General features: G+C 36.1%; 1 protein-coding gene across 1 annotated transcript in view; it reads left to right on the forward strand.

Moving 5' to 3' along the window:
• The first annotated feature begins 1825 nt into the window (after positions 1-1825).
• Positions 1826-20413, forward strand: part of DMD (dystrophin) — a 2077064-nt gene continuing 2058476 nt past the window's right edge. Inside the window, exon 1 of the mRNA XM_021677947.1 lies at positions 1826-2146. Within this exon, the coding sequence (XP_021533622.1) occupies positions 2116-2146 (31 nt within the window). The 5' untranslated portion in view covers positions 1826-2115. The remainder of the gene's footprint in view (positions 2147-20413) is intronic.

Below are 20413 nucleotides of genomic sequence, written 5' to 3' on the forward strand. Positions count from 1 at the left end.
TTTTTAGAAGCATACACTTCGTGGTTTTTCAAAATTGGCTATGCATCAGAGTCACCTGTAAAACATAGAGCACTAGGTCCTACTCCCAAAGAGTTTCTTATTTTCAGGTCTTTTCCAGAAATTTTCCGTATGTTGCTGTTGCTTCATGGACCACACTTACAAATCGCTGATGAACTGTGCATATGCCTTGGCTTAAATGTGGGCTTATAGCTATAGAAAACTCACAGTACAAGGTGTAAAGGAACTTAATTCAGGACGATATTACACCCTAGAGCACAGGAAAACACATGCTAACATGCAGACTTGGATGCATGTTGGTCAGAAACCACTTTTTGATTTTGTTTTATGAAATTGTGGCTTATAGGCATACTTAGATGACCACGCTAAGAAGAGGAAATGAGATGACTTACGGAGAACATTTTAAATCTGTTTTGGATAATAGTACTTTAAATACAACTGTCTACAAATTAAGCCTTATGCCTTATTTCATATAGATTTTGTTGGGGGGAATGGTGATATTATGATAATGGTATTCTAAAATATGAAATGTATAACGATTAAGGTAAACATTATACTCTGATTCAATATGCCAGTTTTTTTTCTATTTTCATCTATAATTTATTTCTGTGCCAAGCTGTTGAATGTTTGACATTGAAAAATGAGTTTGTCACTTCAACAAATGGTATTATAAAAACACTCAAATAATTTTAGCACAGATTATTATTATTTTTTAAAGATTTTATTTATTTATTTGACAGAGACACAGCGAGAGAGGGAACACAGGCAGGGGGAGCAGGAGAGGGAGAAGTGGACCTCCCGCTGAGCAGGGAGCCCGATGTGGGACTCGATCCCAGGACCGTGGGATCATGACCTGAGCGGAAGGCAGATGCTTAATGACTGAGCCACCCAGGCGACCCAGCACAGATTATTATTGCAAAAAGAATATCCTTTTAAAAAGTTAAACCAATGTTTCTTTCAAATATTGGGCTCATCTGCTGTGTTAAAAATGTGATAAAGAAGCCTTCTATTGGCAAAGAATGGTTTACAAACATGCCGAATAACATATTACAAGTGTGTTCACTTAATACAGAAAACTTCTTTTGAGAGCCATTAAATAATTAATAATTAACTCGATGTCCAAGAGAATGGTATTTTAATAATTGCCACCAAAGAAGTCAAAGAGAGTGATTTTAGTAAAGTTTTCTCATAAGGTGCTATGGAAATTTAGCATTTTCGGAAGATTTCTTCATTCAACCATAAGAGCACTCTTTATTTGAGCAGAAGCCTTGTCCCCTGAGAGCTATACACAGTCTGCCTTCAGAGCTCAGCTGCTACATTCTGCTGTTGCTTTTCTTAATCAGACTGTTGGCATCATCAATACCTGACTTTTGATAAGATCCGCAGGGTAGAAATTAAGTTTGGTAGATAGGGGATACATAACGAGTGCAGAGATTATCTTGGGCATTTCTTTTTGTTCAGTAGAGTGAAATTTTTAGTGTTGTTGAGAGGGTAAAAAAGGAAAGGCATTTCAGAGTCTATTCTGGATTAGGATTTTCTGCTCTGTTGTTTTAGAAATGTGCGTAGAAGTCACAGAGAGTACTGTCGTTTTATATACTGAGGAGTTTTCATGTTTAGAAGCCTGTGAGAGCAAGTACTATGTCCACTGTGCTATTCTGGTTTGGACATTAATCAGAACACAGTTGAACATTATTTGACTTCACAGGGCTTGCCATGCTGGAAGAACAACCTTATATGTAGTGGCCATGGGCAGTCCTATTATGGGAAACCAACTTGAGAGAAAAGGCGGGTCACTTGCTTCTGCGCAGGTCCTGGAATTTGAAATATCCAGGGGCCTCTACAGAATCCTGGCATCATTTACTATGTTGACTCACTCAGTGTTGGGATCACTCACTTTCCCCTTACAGGACTCAGATCTTGGAGGCAATTAACTTCAGAGAAAAACGAATAGGAAAAACTGAAGTGTTCTTTTTTAAAAGGCTGCTGAAGTTGGTTGATTTCTCATCATTCCTAAACCTACTGGAGCACTAAAGTTGGGAGAAAATTTACCAAGACTTTTCCTGCTGCCTTGATATATACTTTTTTTTTTTTTCCCAAATGCTTTGGTGGGAAGAAGTAGAGGACTGTTGTAAGTACAAAGTCACTAAGAATATTTTTACCGTGGCATAAGTTTTAGTTTGTGGCAAGCTCACTGATTAGGCAGATTGATTTTAAATTATTATAGTAGTTTGTGAATAAGAATAAATGTTATCTTAAATTTCCTGTACACATATATGTGCAGGTGTACATGTTTCTCATTGGGAAAACTTTTCAGTAGAAATGAAGTAGAGTTTAAAGTTTTTTCTTTACAAATATAATCAAGATCTTTCTTTTTTAAGAAACCACTAAAGTAATAGAATATGCATGACTGACCTGAAGTATTTGTAACAAACTATTTTAATTGCTCTGAAGTCGTTCGTGTATCTGAGTTATTATCTTGATTATTTGATCCTCTCTTCAGTAATGGTTGCATGTGGGGCAGTGATCTGCTATATATTCTCAATGAACTAATTGTGGTAGTGGAATGATGTGTGGAGACCCCAAGGTTAGAAAAATTCTATCTGGCACATCTTGGGGGGAAAAAATTAAAAAACAGAACGAATTGTGATGGATAAATGGAGGCGGAGGAAAGTATGATAAATATTTAATTTAAAAATCCTTGTCTCATATTTAGTATTTTGAGTGTTCTTTTCTGTAGCATATCATGAAAATTCCTTCAAATAGTGATATGATCTTTGCTGGCAAATGACCAGACACTTTTGTTGAGAACACAACATAAAAGCAAGAGGGACTTCTGATCATTTCACAGTAAGCTCACCGTGTTGTTTCATGTCTAGTATGACCTAGGTTTTCAGTAAAGCTTTTTTATTTGGCTTTTATATAAAGTGCATCTATTTTGTTTATTTTAAGAAAGTCATGATGACTAATGAAAAATTGAGAAATTGACTCTGGCACAGTAGTAAAAATAATGTATAAAAATAATATATGAAGAGTACAGTGTGTCCCAAAGAGATGGACAGAGGCGATTACCTTGTCTCCCTCACCCCCTGCCTTTGACTGGTGGATTATAGCCATTCTGAAACAGATACGATGGTGATGCCTATAATTAACAGTGAAGAAAGTAAGTCTCTCCAAATAAGTAATTCTTCAAAACTTCTGGTAAAAAGGTCACAACACAACTCTGGCCTCTGTGCCAAAAAAAAAAAAAAAAAAAAAGAACATTGTGCACTTACTGATTCGCATTAGATGCTACCAGAGTTTATAGTAAAACATGTTTAATGAAATTTCCTTATTTTACAAATTTATTAGGTGAGCACCAGAATTGCTTTCTGGTTGAAAAACCATCCCATTTACTAATGTTACAAAAATACAACGGCGTATATTCTTCGCAATGTACGCATATTGATTGATCCATTGTTATACCTATAAAATTCACACCAGAAACCAGTGTAGAGAGTGATGTAGAAAAAATAGCAAAGATGCAATTCAAAAAATAACAAAGAATGAAGCAAGGCAAACCTACTCTCCGCTTTGTCATAGATATTCAAATAACTTCAAATTCTTCATTAGAATTTAAAGAAAGCTAACCTTTTTGGGACAAGCTCTGTAGGACTTTATTAAAGCACATTTTAAAGCTATCAGGTGAAACTTTAAGCTGCATGACAGTGGGTTCGTTAAGAGAATATGAAGATATTCACACGGTTATATTCTACATTAACTTTTACCAGCTGACATACTTCTGTTTGAATGTATTGACATTGGAATGAGGTGTTTTTTTTTTTTTTTTTGAATTGCCTTAGTTTGAAAAAACGTAAAAGAGTACACGTGGGTGGTTTTTATGAAAGTAGTTGCCAGAAGATCCCTGTATTAACATAAAGATTGTTTACTTTTAGAATTGCTCAAATATTGCATTGCAAAGAGTCACTCAAATAATTTATTGCAAATATACATTTCATTGGAATTTTTTAAATGATAGAAATTATCTTGAGTTCTAATAAAATCACCATTTAGAATGATTTCATTTACAGAGTCTTCTAAGGGCATCTTAACTCTGAAAAAGAGATTGCTGATCTAAGTGGATAATATATTTTTTAATTGAATAAGAAGTTTTCTCTATCTCTTATGTGGCATAACATTATGGAAAATGCAGTAGAGAATGTCACGTAGTAGTTACTGTAAACTTAAAGATTACCAAGTGTTTTGTGCAAATTTATGTTATTTAAGGGGAAAAAAAATGTGTCAGTTGACACTACTCCAGCTAGAGAGTACTGAGATATAAATTCATAATTTGGACAGAGATATTAATACAGCTTCCTCTTTGGTTCTGAAGTATTCATTTGAAATCCTTGTAGTCCAAGTCATTTGTTACATGAGAAACAAATTGTCAAATTCTTAACCACTTGTGTGGTTTAATAAAAGAGATTTAAATCTTTGTTGTCTTAGAAAAGTCAGGGTTTTTAAAAATTTTGTTTTATTATCTTTCATCATGGCTTTATCACAAGAAAAAAGCAAAGTGATTTCCCAAACTTTCCTTCCCCTTCCACCTTCTACTGTAATATTCCCCTAGCTTATTAAAAATGATTTATCATTCGTTTTATTAAACTATTCTTTCTTCCACTGCAGATACAGGAAACATGGTATTTTGATGTGAGTGTATCTGATTATATAAATGCATGAAGACACACTTAAATCACAGAGCCGTTGACAGTTCACTGGAAATTAAGCTTTCTTTGAAGATAATTTTCTGTTCATGTCTTTGATTTTCTATTTTAGACATACATCATTTTTTTAAGAAATTGACAAATAAGACTAATGTATGTCCTCTGTCCAACGAAACATAACAAACCATGAAGGAAGGAGCAGACCAAGGTTTTACGGGGCCTGGGATTATACAATTTGAGGGAGGGGAGTCTTTTAAGAAAAATAATACAAGGGGCGCCTGGGTGGCTCAGTTGGTTAAGCGACTGCCTTCGGCTCGGGTCATGATCCTGGAGTCCCGGGATCGAGTCCCACATCGGGCTCCCTGCTTGGCGGGGAGTCTGCCTCTCTCTCTGACCCTCCCCCCTCTCATGCTCTCTATCTCATTCTCTCTCTCAAATAAATAAATAAAATATTAAAAAAAAAAGAAAAATAATACAAAATCATGAACCTACAATGAGGTAGGGATGTGTTGTTGAATATTTACCCAGTTACATTTTAAGATGAAATTGATGCTAGTTATATTTCTTTAAGTATATGTTATTTCTCAAAGACAGGCTTTTATTTAATGCAGATTACAGTTAAAAGAATGCGTAATGGTAGGAATTTGACATTTCTGCCTTTCATTCTGAAAAGATACATTGATTAAAATGATGTCAAACTCAGTTAATGGAGGCGGTGCAGCTATTTCAGATATACAGGGTATGTAATTTGAAGGCAAGCCAAATCACAATGAGAAGAATAATGATGACCTTGGTTTATTTTTATATAGCACATTCAGATTTTGATTGGATTCAGAAGGAGGCAATGGTTTTCTTTCTCACAAAGTCCTGCTATCATCCTAGGAGATTTGTGTTCTGTTATCAAGGCACTTGGCTCATATTGGAACATTTTCCTGGGAGGGTCATGGGCTGCAGTATGGGAAATGAAGAGACTTTTTTTTTTTTTATTAAATGCAACCAAGTTCCATAACAGAATTGCATGGAAATGTTTCTCTTTGGGGAGTATGCTCCAGGCAGCAGACTGAGCTTCAGAACACAAATAAACAAGCAAACATCTTGCAGTCTTCACCTTTCTCCTCATTTAAAAACATCTGTTAGTTAAACTTCTTGGGGTTTCACTCTCTACAATATTGACAGAGTAATAGAACACGGATTTGGATTTCGGAAGTTTAATTTACATACAGATACGAAAGTTCAGTTGGCAGTGTTGGGTAGTTTATTATTTTGCCACTTTGGAGAGGGTTTGTCTATGGATGTCACGTGTGGAATTTTTCTTCAAATCTTCATCTTTGTAAAATTTCAAGCTCCCTCTAGTTAATATTAAAAGTGAACGTGTCTTTTAGAGATTCTCATATCCTGTCTTGAAGGGGACAGTAACCCGGCTCTTTGTGAATCGCTCATATGCAAACTATCATTTGAGGAGTAACAACAAACATGATTTAGTTGACTTTTTTCCTGAAATCTATAGTGTAAAAAGCTTATTTTTCCCATATCTTACAGCATAATATAATTTTGCATGTACCTTTTTTTAAACCAGAGGTCTCCTCCAGGGATCCAGAAACAGTAACTCTGAGGGACAACATGGTCTTTCTTTTTCTCCATTCAAGATGACTGCCCTGAATATGGGGCAGATGAGGCAGGGGGAAGGGGGAAGCGCAAAAACCTTGGTTCTGGTGTTCACGGGTATCTTAACTTTCTCGGCCACAGTTCTTACAGGCAGCAGGCATAATGAGAATGAAGAGAGGAAAATGGTCCTGCTTGCTCGTGCTTAAAAGAGTCCTAACCTGAAGACTGCACAACCTCTACCACATGCCCAATAACAAAACCAAAAGGCAATACTCCCCCTGGCACAGCTCAAGCCCTCTACTGAGGCGGCCATTTTAAAAAACAATGTCTATTCAACTCTTTGCTCCATCTGATGTTATTCTGATAGCATGTATTCAAAACACCTGGGAATTTTAATAGGTGAAAGAACCCACAGGGCAATGTTCTCAGGGTCTTACTGTCCCCAGAGGGATTTTGCAAAGTATATGTGATGATATTAAGCCCTGAGAAAAAGTGTTCCTAGCAGCCTGGATTGAGTTTGGAAATCAATTCCTTCCCTGTCTCCTTTATTATCTTTTGCCTTCTGCCTCAGTGCCTCACTTTGGCTTTGTCATTATGCGTGCCACTCTTCAGTAATGGAAGGTGGGGGCGAATTGACAATTATCCTTTAACTGGAATGGAACTGTCATTTCTTTGCTGGTAAATTGTTGATGCTGCTGTTGTTGTTCGTAAATGGCTCTTCCAGAACTCTTAATACAATATTTCGATTCCATATAATTTTCAGAAAATAATATAATTCCATAATTATTTTAAGGAAAAGATGTTGGAAAATTGATGTTTGACATCTGAAGTATATCGAAGCCTGGTTAAAAAGATTCAGTCTTACGTTACTGTTCAAGTACCAGGATCTGAGGAGGAGCTTTGCTTCTATTTTTACTTCTTTTAGTTTATTAATTTATTTATCTTCGTATATAATTTGGTTGTTGGAATGAATAGGAGGAGTATTAAAGTGCATCATGAAAGCCAGTGCTTATCCATGTAATAAAGTGAGAATGTTGACATTTAAATGGGTTTTGAACAGGGTTAACATGATTTTAAAGAAGCTTGAGGAAAATAGATGTTTGAAAAAAATAGATGTTTGAATTGTCATGCTTTTAGCTTGTATTTAATAAATATTCAACCCATTCACATGCATTGCAACAAGGAAGGAATTTACATATGCCAAGATAGTGTGTAGTATTTGGCCAGTTTACTTCCAACTTTTAAATGTACTTTATCTCTACCACTATGAAACAATTGATGTTTTAGAAAGACCAGTATTAATTGAGCACAATTAGCATTATAGTAGTCTCATCTTATGTCCAATTACGGGCAAATAAAGGAGTTGCCCTTTCAGTGTTTTCACCCTCTCCTTGATTTTTGCTTTGTTTTGTTTTAAATTGCTGTCCCCCCTCCTGCTCTGTTTCTGGCTAAGACTGTCATTGAATCAGGACTATAAAAGGGCATAAACATCAGTGGCGTTTTGCTCATTCTTGGCACCCATCTGTATTTGCACACAACTTGTCTGCTCCTTTATCAGATTACAGCTGCGGTACTACCTTAGCCTGAGCTAAGTGCTGAGTTAAAGGGCATGGGAGTCAGCACACTGTTAGGAGTACAGATTTTTAGCCTTGGAAACCGTGTGAGGTCAAACTAAAGAAATGCGAAAGAGAAAAATCACAGAATCAGAACTGCCCACATATTTCACCAAAGGCAGGTTGAGTAATTCCTTTTTCTACTGATGCTCAAGGAGGGCAGGATTAGAAATAATGTTATCAAAATGGCTGAGGAACCGATAAAATTATCTGTGAATCCCAATGGCTCCCGTATATTGGGAAATAACTTGGAAGGAAAAGGGAAAATCTCACTCTACAGAGTGCAACTAGATAGAAGCAATGTTGACTTGTAGCTGGTTAACTAAAAGAGCTTACTGGAAGCTCAGACAGCTGGGGAATCCTGATTTAGTAGAGCCTGAAGGGCAGGTCAGGAGCCATGTGAACAGCTGCTGAAGATCTAGAGGATTCCTTTGGATTAGGTCTACACACCCCATCTCTAATGGGCTATGTCAGAGAGCACCAAGTATTATCACGGAGTTCAGTTCGCTCAAGCCTGTGGATTTTGCAGTGTTTTACTTTAAATTTCTGGAAACAGAGTTGCTCTCAAAAGAAATCCAGAACTAAAAGTATCAAAAGAAGTGACTCTGTAAAGTTTGTATTGTATTGGGTTTGGGTGATCATTGTTTAAAGAAAGAACAGTTTGTTATTCATTCATGCAGATAATATATTATCCTTCATGTCAGGTACCGTACTAGTCTCTGGAGATAATGTTCTAAACAAGTGAACTCACTGAGATTAGAATTAAGGATTAGGTTAGAATTTAAATTGCATTTGAGATAAGGGCCGGAGAATAAAACACACATTGTTATAAGAATGTATAAGAGTGAGACCTAGACTAGTATTAGAAATTGGGGAGAGATCCCCAGGAAAATTACATTCAAAGCAACACAAAGAAGAATGGGATTGGGGAATAGTGGTCAAAGGGAAAAAGAGAGCGGAAAAATGTTTACATTCAGAGGAAACAACGTATGTGAAGATAGAACTTGGTATGAAGAAAGAACTAAAAGAAGGTGAATTTTCCTTGAGTATAGTAAGTCAGGGAAAGTTTGGGACTGGTGTGCTGCTAAAATGGTGAGAGCTGGGGTCTAGTCACTCAGAGCCTCAGAGGCCATGGGGATGATTTTTTCTTTATAGTAAAATCAATGGACAGCCTTTTAGGGTCTCGAGTTTGGATGAGACCAACTAGAAAGATCGTGGAGTGTCAAAGGGGGGTCAGGAATTCCATATGGAAGACAAGAACATGCCAAGAAATTGTAGAAGCATCTAGGTAGAATGATAAAATCCTAAGGAAAGTAATATTTCAGTAAAGAGGAGTTTCTTCCAATCTCCCATTTAATGACCTTATGAGTGAGGATCGCACTTGCAACACCAGGTGTCTTGGTTTCCACAGTCTCTGCCATCTATTTACCCCTAATTTCCTTTCCCGTATTGCTATTTCTGTGAGATATCACCAAAATGTTGCCTCAGTAGAAAAGCTTCAATAAATATTTAAATTGTGTAATGTATTCAGCTTTTTCCTGTACTCTGCACTTCCTAAAAATACCTTCTTCGGAAACCCCATTTCAACTGACTGCTGTATAATGAAATGAGACTTCAGTGTAAAACATTTATCATAGTCTGAATTTCAATTGCTCGGTCAGAGTTGTTAAGCAATGTGAAAAATCATCCTTTAGAGAATACAGAATTGCATAGATATGCAAGGTAAGTTTGCACTTTATTTAATGCTATTTTAGTTAATATAGATGCTTATTGGAGAAATGTCTAAAATTTCTTGAGAACCATTAGTAAAATTGATTATTCTTGAATCTGGAAAAATGGTAAAAATACTTAGAAAACATTGACAGTTCAGTTTAAATAAAACTAGAATTGTACTGAAGCGATAGAAGGCACTTGAGTAATTGAAATTTAGTCATGGATGAGTGTAATGTACTTATCAGTTAGCTTTGGGGGAAGTAAGACTAGATGGAATATTAATATGGTATTGAGCAACTTTTTTACTATTAGGTTTTTACTTGCTTGTAGCCAAACATTAGCAAACACCTGCTATGTTCTCTCTGACTTCTTTGAGATTATAACTCTGTATGTGCGCGCACACACACACACTCACACACACATGCATATAAATACAACTATAATATGTCAAGAGAGTTACAGAGCATGGTACACATCAGCCAGAAATAACTACTTATGGCTGATGTGATTATGGAGGATTTCATCAAAGAATCTACCTCTATAAATAGGCCTTAGAGTCTGGGCATATGGAGATGTGAATTAGAGAATGAGTAGAAGGGGTTGTGATGCATAGACAAGGATTAATGAGACATTAATCTATCCTACAGGAATAGTTACTGACAGTACCTTGTATGTGCATAGCACTATTAAGTATCACTAGTATGAATAGATTTCTCTCTCTCTTTCTCTCTCACACACACATACACACAAAGTCTAGAAATTAAATGGTTTGCATACAAAATGTTTGGCTTGACAAGTATTTATAAAACCAATAAATACTATTAAACCTGAAAATAATGCTTCCATTCAGAAAACACAAACACTACAACATAGTTCGGAAAAGAAAAAAAAATATTATATCCCAATGTCACCTCCCAAGTATAAGAAACAGTGTGGTTTAATATTTTATTTATTCCTCAAGGAGCTATCAGTCATTTAATTTTAATATTAAACATTAGAGGTAACTATTGTTGGATTTTTTTGATAATTTTCTTAAGAAAATGGGATAAGTGAGACTATCATACTATCAAAATATGATAAATACAAAAAAACCAAAAATATTACCTTTCTATACTTTATATCCATCAGTTGGACTAGACTGATATTTTTCCTTAAAGTTTTATGATTTTGTTCTTTTTCTTAATTCAAACTTCGCTCGACATAGTTCACATGAAGGAAAGAATGTCATGTCACTAAAACCAATTGAGAAAATTTCCATCTACTTTCTTGAACTCTTAGCAATGCCAGCATTGACCATTTTCTCCATTTTTAAAACTGTTGTGTGTTCTTGAACTCTGTGCATTGCACTCTCCTGGCTTTGTTCCCATTTCTTTGGGTATTTCTGTTCGGTCTACTTTACAGGCTAATTCTCTCTACTCAACCTTTAAATATTAGGATTCCTCAGGGCTCATTCCCAGCATGAGTGTCTTCTCTCTCTGTAATCCCTTCCTTGGTCATTGCACCCATGCCCATGACTTATTAACATGCATGTGGAAATAACTAACCAAATTATACCTCCAGCTCAGATTTCTCTAGTAAATTCCAGAACTGCAATTTCAGCTGCCTGGTTGGCATCTCCATTTGTATGTGACAAAGTCACCTCTACTCTAAGTGCCCTGAACAAAACTTTTCGTCTGTCCATGAAACCTGATCTTTTCTCATTGTTCCCTTTATCAGTGAATGACGCTACCATTCCAGTTTCACAAGCTCTTGAAACCTATTACATCCTTGAAATGCTTATCTCTAAACCGCTTGTGTCTAAACCACTAATTACTTGGGTTTTATCTCCCCAGTATCTTTTGACCCACTTCTTTTCATCTCCTCTACCATCAGCCTAGCTCAAGTAGCTTTGTCTCCCTAGGAATATAGCCTCGGTAGCCATTCTGGTGTTTTGCATTGCCTCTTCCCCATTCCTTCTAATCTATTCTCTAAAACTCATCCAGTCATCTAAGTTTGACAATATCAGTGCACATTCGGTCACTTCAGTAGCTTCTGCTCATTGCTAGGAAAGCAAAACAAAATAGAACAAGATCTAGACACTGTGTTCCTCTCCTGTCACATCTCCTGTAATGCTGCCCCTGCCTTACCACTTTTCTGGGGTTCTTTCTGGTCCTTGAATAGGCCTCACTTCTTCCCACCGTAGGGCTTTTGCACGTTTTGCTCTTTGTCCAGAACCTTCCTCACCCTTTACTTTGACCTAGCTAACACCCCTTCCCACTTATAAGCCACTCCCTATGGGAAGATGTCAGAATTCCCTTGAGTAGATAAGATGCCCCTATCATATAATATCCTACCATAACACACAGCACTGTCTTGATTTCATATATATATATATGGATGACAGACATGTATGTGTGTGTGTGTGTGTGTGTGTGTGTTACTAACCAATGCTTATCACTCAGATTACATGGTAAGTTCCACGAATGCAAAGATCTCAGTTGCTTTTGCTCACCACTGTTTTTCCAGAACCAGGCACATAAGTATTTTTTAATAATGTGTGTAATATTTTGTTGCATGCTGTAATTACAGCCATTTACATATAAGAAAATGTTATAATAATAATGATAATTTGATTGCATTTTATAGGACAACAAAAGAATTTAGTTCTGGTTGAAGCTTAATATATATAAATAAATAATGAAGGTTTGCTTTTTTTGGTCACTGGGTTTTATTTTCTTCTCTGATTACCTATACTCCATTTTACTGTAGTCTTTTGGTTCTTGGTTTTACTTTGTTTTGCTATTTTCAACCCAGATATTTTTTCTTTCCTGCATCTATCTTGGTAACTCCCAATGGCACTTCTCAGTGTTAACTGCTTCCTTCACATCTACAATATTCTTCCTCGATTCCACACTAGTCTATTCCTTTTTTTCTCTTTCTTACAGTTGGTGCCTTCCCTCCCTTTTTCAACTTGCTTTCTGTGGGTATCCTGTAAAAATCACTCATTTACTCTTTTTTCTTATCTTCACCAATTTCTCTCTTGAAGAAGAGATCCATTTTCTTTATAACCTAGAAGAGCTTGCAGTATGTATTTGGGTGTGAAGAAGAAGTAGTGATTTCATTTTAAGATGTATTAGGGAGGGGCGCCTGGGTGGCTCAGTAGGTTAAGCATCTGCCTTCAGCTCAGGTCATGATCTCAGGGTCCTGGGATCAAGCCCCCAAGCCCTGCATCAGGCTCCCTACTCAGCGGGGAGCCTGCTTCTCCCTCTCTCTCTCTCCCCCTGCTTGTGCTCTCTCTGTCTCTCTCTCAGGTAAATAAATAAAATCTTTGAAGAAAAAGTATTAGAGAAAAAGTGACACTGACCATTAAGTAATTTGTCCTAGAGTATAGAAGGGTGAGAGGACTCAAAGCACATTTAAATAATTTCTCTGAGGAAGGGCAAAAGAATTTGGCAATGAAAAATAGAAATATATTGTCTATAAAAATATATTGTTAATAACACCTTTCCCATTTTGTAAGGAAGAGACAACAACTGTCAGCCAAACACAGAAAGAAAAAAAAAAACCCTGCATGATCTCACTTATATGTGGAATCTCAAAAAGTCGAATGCATAGAATCAGAGAGTAAAAGGGTGGCTACCAGGGCTGGAGAGATGGAAACAATGGGGAAATGTTGGTCAAAGGGTACAAAGGTGCAGTTATATAAGATGAGTAAGTATAGAGATCTGATGTACAGCGTGGTGGCTATTGTTAATAATACTGTATCGAATACTGGCAATTTGCTATGAGAATAGATTTCAGGTGCTCTCATCACAAAAAAGATAACTATGTGAGATGGTATGTTAATTAGGTTGACTGTAGTTATCACTTCACTATGTATATCAAACCATAATGTTAGGCACTTTATACAATTTTTATCAAGAATAGTTGGGAAAAAGGGGACAACACTAAAGCCGACAAGGATGCAGAGAAACTGGGTCTCTCCAACAATGCTGGTGGGAATATAAAACGGTACAGCCATTCTAGGAAAACAGCTTGGCTTCTAAAACTAAACATGTAATCACTGTATCACCCAGCAATTCTACTCTTGGGCATTTATCCCAGAAAAAGAAAACTGATGTTCACAACAAAACCTGTACATGAATGTTCACACCAGCATTCTTTGTAGTAGTCAGAAATTGGACACAACTCTCATATCCGCAAATGGGTGGATGTAGAACAAATGATGCATCGATATCATGAAATACTACTCAGCCATACGAAGAAATGACCTATTGATCATACAACAACTCTCATGGATCTCAAGGGCACCATGCTTGGAAAAAAAAACCAAAAACCTCCAAGGTTACATACTGTGTTATTCCTTTTATATAGCATTATTGAAATAACAAAATTATGAAGACCAAGAACAGATTATTGGTTGCCACAGGTTAAGAGTGGGGGGTGTTCGATGTAGGGGTGCCAGAAGAGAGCGTCTGCTGATGGACCTATTCTGTGTCTTGATGGTGGCATTTGTTGTACAAGATATACTTGATAACAATGCACATAACTACACACACAAACACACATACACGCAAATACCGAGAGAAGGACACAAGTGAGTTCATGTATAACTGGTAAAAATTTGAAGAAGCTCTGTAGATTATATGGGTAATTTCCCAACTATGACATTGTACTATAGTTATCCAAGGTGTCAACATTGTAGGAGGTAGAGTGAAGGTTGCACAGGACATCCCTGCATATTTCTTTGCAGCTTCCTGTGACTCCATGCTTACTGCAAAATATTTTTTTTTTAAATACAGCATTAAACCTTTAACAAGCCCTCAGTGTCCTGAAGGCCAGTGTGTCATCACCAGACCTAATCAACAGATAAGTCTTGTAAATTAATAAATCCACCACTTAGGGTACAGACAAAGGATGGTTTAATGCTAACCCACTAGAATGCAATCCATTTCTATTATAGAGGAACATGCATCACTTATTGAACAAAATGTCATAGTGATTTAAGCCTTGTTTTAAATGTCCTACCTTGTGAGATACTGTGCTTCAGGTTGTTTATGACCAAAAAGCCTGTATGAGAAGGTCTGGCATTTTAGAGATTATGCTGGTCCACAGGCATGGTAACTAGACAAGACCAGAGACTACTTGAGTTTTCAACCTGACTTACCTATCAAGTTAATTTATCGTGGACAAGTCAGTATTTAACTCTTTATTTATTGAGTTCCTGGTACTGAGCTAAGTGTATTTAATATTGATTGTCTTCAGGAAAAAATTAGGAATAATAATGTTGCTTCACAGAGTTACTTATTGTAGGCATTAGGAAGGGGCGTTTCTTGGTCATTGGCAAAGTGTTCACAAAGTGGACAGTTTTTGTATTTTGTATTATTTTAACTTTTAATATTAATGAATAGCTAATTTACATTCAACTTCCAAAGAGATAACAAATTGTATAAACAGATGCACAGATCAAGAGATGATCTCTGATGGTGTGTGTTCACGCATGTGTGTTTGTGTGTGTGTCTGAGATCTCCTCGCTTTAATCTGGTCTTAAACAGATCCGTCCTTCTCATTGTTACCCCAGTCATGTTTCTAAAACACAAATCAAATCTTGTGCCTGTAGCTTAGCATCCTATAGAGAATCCTCTAGCTACAGGGTAAAATCCAAGGCCCCAGCACATGGGGCCCTTTACAGTACGTCTCTCACCTTTTTATCTGCTATTCTCTTCCATGTGCACTTCTCTCTAGTCATAAAAAAAAAATTGTGGCTCCCCAAATAAATCATGTAATTGCATACCTATGACTTGTTTCCCACTTCCTGGAATGTTCTTACAAAAACCACTATCACCCTATCTTCTTCTAACAATTTCTGTTCATTATTTTGGTGTTTGTTTATAGAACATCATTAAAAAGCATTCCTGACTACCCTAGGGCAGGATAGGCATCTCTGTTCTGTGTTCTTAAAGAAAACACACTGTAGATAATTCTGCTCAAGTAATTATATCCTCTGATGTCAATGTCAGGTTGCTTCTGACTCATTCCCTTGCTCCTTGAGAGGAGGGTTTGTGCCTGTTATCTATGGGTTACTTGTACCTGATTGTTTGTAGGCACATATAGGAATGATTAAATACTGCAGCAATCGTCTGTTCTTTAGTCATGAAATCATTATGTTTTTGGAACTCAGGTGTCCAGGCTAAAAATGGTTCATGTGTAACAGTGAATCCTGGTGCGTATTTTTATATTCAGACACACAGACACACACACACACGATAACTAATAAAACAGAGTAGAATAATTCTTAGTACATTATTTTTTTTCTAAGGGCTCAATGAATTGTAAAAGTTATAAACCTCAGACTGAAATGTCTGTTGCTTAATTGAGATCATTCCTGTAATCAGTGGTATTTCTGGCTTATCTCTGAAATTTGTTTTCCCATTTTTTTAATTCATCTTGAAATGAACTCAGTTAAAAAAGAAGCCTGACTTGTGGGGATTCCTTTGAGGGACTACAAAGCTGAGATCTCTTTGGAGTTGTCGAATTACTACCAAGTGAGAGATTCAGGGAGGGTAGAAATTAGGTGGATCGCTTCTGTTCATGCAGTATGTGCATGCTGGGTCTGCTGTTCTTTGATGTGGGTGCAAGAGTTTTAAGTCTCTGGCTGGGTGTCTGAGGACAGATTGCTAAGAAAGTGCACGGTTGGCGTGGACTACCTGGAAGACAACTGTTTGCTTCTGCTTGAGCTATTGTTGGAGTTTCCCTGAAGAGGACTTAGAACGGAATGTCCATTCCAGGGAGGATTCAGTTTCAGATAGCTGCCTTCCTGAGCTCATTTTCCACCCTGAGGTCTGGCCACAATGACTGGAAATCTTTCATCTGTTTTAATCTGGAATGGAGCTAATTTATAAAAGGAAAGTTAGTTGCTGGGTAACTATGTGCACAAGCAGAGAGCCCATTGCACATGTGCCCAAACTCAGGGTGACAGATGTCTATTGAATGACTCAGACATATGGAATTGGAGGGTTCCTTAAAACAAAAATAGTTTCTATTAAGTCAGTCTAACAGCCTATCCATATTTATTAGGTAGAGTCTTTTGCATTAAAAATAATGTTTGTAAGTGTTTTATTGACAAGTGAATATGAACTGTATTTTGTGCATTACGTTAACATACTGTTTGTACATTACAGAAATCCATACATCTGGTACACCCAGGCGTTCTAGGAGAAAAACTAGCTGGAGTGATGATAGTGATTTACTGAAGTAGTGGGCCCTCTGACCCGATTTCAAAATGAAATTGAGTTTCAGCAAAACTAATATAATAACTTTTCCTTTAATATTTTATCTTTGAGTACATTATTTGTATATAAAAGGTTTTTATGGGACATCATGACAATCTCTTTTGACTTGGAAAACTTTAACCAAGAAAAAGACATGATATAGACGCATTTTATCCACGACAATATATGATGATAGCTCTATGATTTTTTCTTAGTGAAAGCATATATTATTGTATTGTCTTCAGCTAAAATAGATTATTTGGCTGATTTTTGATCTTTATAATGCAAAAGTAAAGAACTATCCACCCGGAAAACAATCCAGGCCTTGAATAATATGTTGTTGTTTTTTTTTAAATAATATGTTTTACCTAAATTAAACTCATAGTCATCCTTTTGCCTGGGGATCACATTGCAAAAATGTGTACAGTTCTAAAGTGAAAATTTAGTGTATGAATGAGAATTGGAGGATAATTGAATCTTAATCCATGACATCTACAAATCAGGTTGTATCACTGAACAATTAATTTGTGTATATCCATTATCTTTTATAATAAATGATAATGATCATAACATTTCTTATAAATAATTTAATTCTTATAAAATTTTTGGTGAAGGAATGTATTACTATTCCTACTTCACAAATGTGGTAACTGAGTCCATATTATTTGCATTATAATTTGGTTTATTATATTATCTCTACTTCTAGATGACCTCTTTCTGGGTGTAGCCAATCATGTCTTATATGTGCTTGCATTCTCAGTGACCTTAGAATATTATTATATACTAGGAAGAAGCTCAGTAAATGTGAGTTGAATTAATTCGTATCCAAAAGGGATAGAAAAAGTGATCGATTAGCCATAAATTTCTTTTCACCTAAACCGTTTGATAATGACATCTAATACTTTAGAAATAATACAGTGTTGGAAAAAATCTCAGATAACTTTTAAAAATATAATTATGCACATATACATGCAGAGTTCTAAAAATGACATAGGCTATTGATTCAGCCTGCAGGCCAGGTGTACAAGGCATTTCCGTTTGGCATGTGTGTTTTAATTGTTTACATTAAAATGTACTACCTAGGTACAAATTCCCTTTTGGAATCTTCAGTACTTACAATTAATGAAAACATACCTTTTATAATACAAGTACAAGAAAGGATACTAATTGATTAATATGCCATGTATTTTTCCAGTTGCAGGAAACCATTAAAATTGTATGCATATATTCTAAATGTAGTGTCTCTTTTAGCAAATACCATAATCAATTGCTATAGATATTCAAATACTTGCATATCTGGTATAATCTTATATTAACTTCAGATTTCTTCCAAATGTAAATTCCCATGGGTGTAAAAAGCAGTGTAGAGTCTGCATATAGAAGGAGGAAGAATATCTGGCTCTCAATTCTCTAGTCAGAATTCATTTGGAACCATTTTGGAGAGGTATTTTTTTTTCTTTAAGAGGAAACCCAGCTTTCATGGTATGTGCATGTGTGTATGTATATGTCTTTGTATGTGCATGTGTGTATGTATATGTCTTTGTATATTATAAGAAAAGAAAAACACAGGGGTCCAATATGTGAATTGTAAGATATTATCCACCTAAAACAGGTAACTTCACAGATGTGAATTGCTTTTTTGTTAGTGGATACATTTTTAATATCCCTTTGAATTTATTCCCTCTAAAAAGAAGAAGAATCTGTTGCTTAGAAATATTTTTAAAGTGGGGCCCCTGGGTGGTGCAGTCAGTTAAGTGTCTGACTCTTGATTCAGCTGAGGTGGTCATCTCAGGGTCCTGAAATCGATCCATGCATCCAGCTCTGCATCAGGCTCCACACTGAGCACGGAATCTGCTTAAGATTTTCTCTCACTCTCTTTCTGACCCTCCCCGATCTCTCTCTTTCTCTCTCTCTCTCAAATGAATAAGTAAATAAATAAATCTTTAAAAAAAAAGAAATAATTTTAAAGTAAGCACAGGTCATTGCTATATAAACTAGAATTTAAACAGAATATTTTCAAAGCATTAGGGCATATTTCCTCTCTAGCCTAAATTTGAAAACTTAGGAAATTTTAGATCTCAGTAAGTTCAATACATAAAACAAAATTCTCATCTAATTACAAAATCTGCATATTTAATTCCAGGGCCAAGAACTTCAGCACGTTGAAATTAAATTGCTGCCTATTACTAGACATTTGTAAGAAATACTACTTTATAGGTCTGCTACTTCCTCTATCCTGAGTTTAGTGTGTATTTCTTGCTATTAGTTATCAATTGACGAGTGCAAATATTCATGCAGCCCAAGAGCAGAGCATTCATTTCATTGACTGCAATTATCAGCATGATTTTTGACATCTTATTTATTGGGAGAGTGTCATTTAATGTTAATTAGAATGAATGTGAATGCTTTTCACATCCTTAGCTAATACATTTGCTCATAGAATAAAAACATGTCTGTTATGCTTTGAGGATCAAGAATGTTTCTTTAAAAATATGTGAATAAATGCCAAAGAAGGTGAAATGGCATCTTTCATGCTAGTTCCAATATGGGTATTTTGTTGAAAAACAAAGCCTTCTTTACATAAAGGCAGAGTGGGTGGTGTGGTATCCTTTCCCTTAATTCTGAGAGGTTTGTGGCTGCTTTTCTTCTATTGTGTTTAATTCTTGCCTTGAATTCACTTGTTTATAGGACTGCCTGTCCCAGTAGGCTATGAGTTTATGTACACAGCGACTACTGTTATTTGTATATCAAGTGGGCTAAGCAAAATCTCTAGTGACTGATTCCTAATAAATGGTGACTAAGTGGATGGAAGCTAGTTTGGCTGACCTCAGATGTCATCCTTGTTTGGTTTTTGTGTGCCTGGTGGGAAGAGAAGTGGCTAGCTCTAAGCAGTATATTCAAATAGCTTCCTAGTGTTTATACATAGTAGCTTAGACAATGAGGGAGATAAAGTAATAAAATATGTGTTATTGAGGAGTATTTGTGTATCTTGAAATTTTCAAAGGAGAAGATTTAGACATATTTCTAGGTGACTCAGAATATGTGTGAAAACTCTTGGAAGTTATAAAGTACTATGGTAATATAAGAGATTTCCCATGAAGAAACAACATACTGCTTTGTTGGTTCACTAAGATCTGTGATGTTGCATGTGCTTGGTCAAACTCTTGCTTAGAAGAGATACACCATAGGATCCAATAAAAATTTCCAAAACATTTAGGGTCATCCTCATCCATTTACTCATTCAAAACACATCCTAAATTTCAGGCATCATAGTAAATGTTACAGTTAAAAAGGTGAAGAAGGGGTGCTTGGCTGGCTCAGTCGATAGAGCATGTGATTCTTGCTCTCGGGGTCATGAGTTCAAGCCCCAAGTTGGGTGTAGAGCTTACGTTAAAAAAGTTAAAAATAATTGAAAAGGTGAAGCAAATGCATTTTCTGTCTCCCAACAAAGAAAATGACACGTCCAGTAAAATGAGGAGGTTGCTACAATGTAGGTTTACACAGTTCCAGTGGC

The sequence above is a fragment of the Neomonachus schauinslandi genome, chromosome X, assembly GCF_002201575.2.
Source record: "Neomonachus schauinslandi chromosome X, ASM220157v2, whole genome shotgun sequence".
Taxonomy (NCBI): domain Eukaryota; kingdom Metazoa; phylum Chordata; class Mammalia; order Carnivora; family Phocidae; genus Neomonachus; species Neomonachus schauinslandi.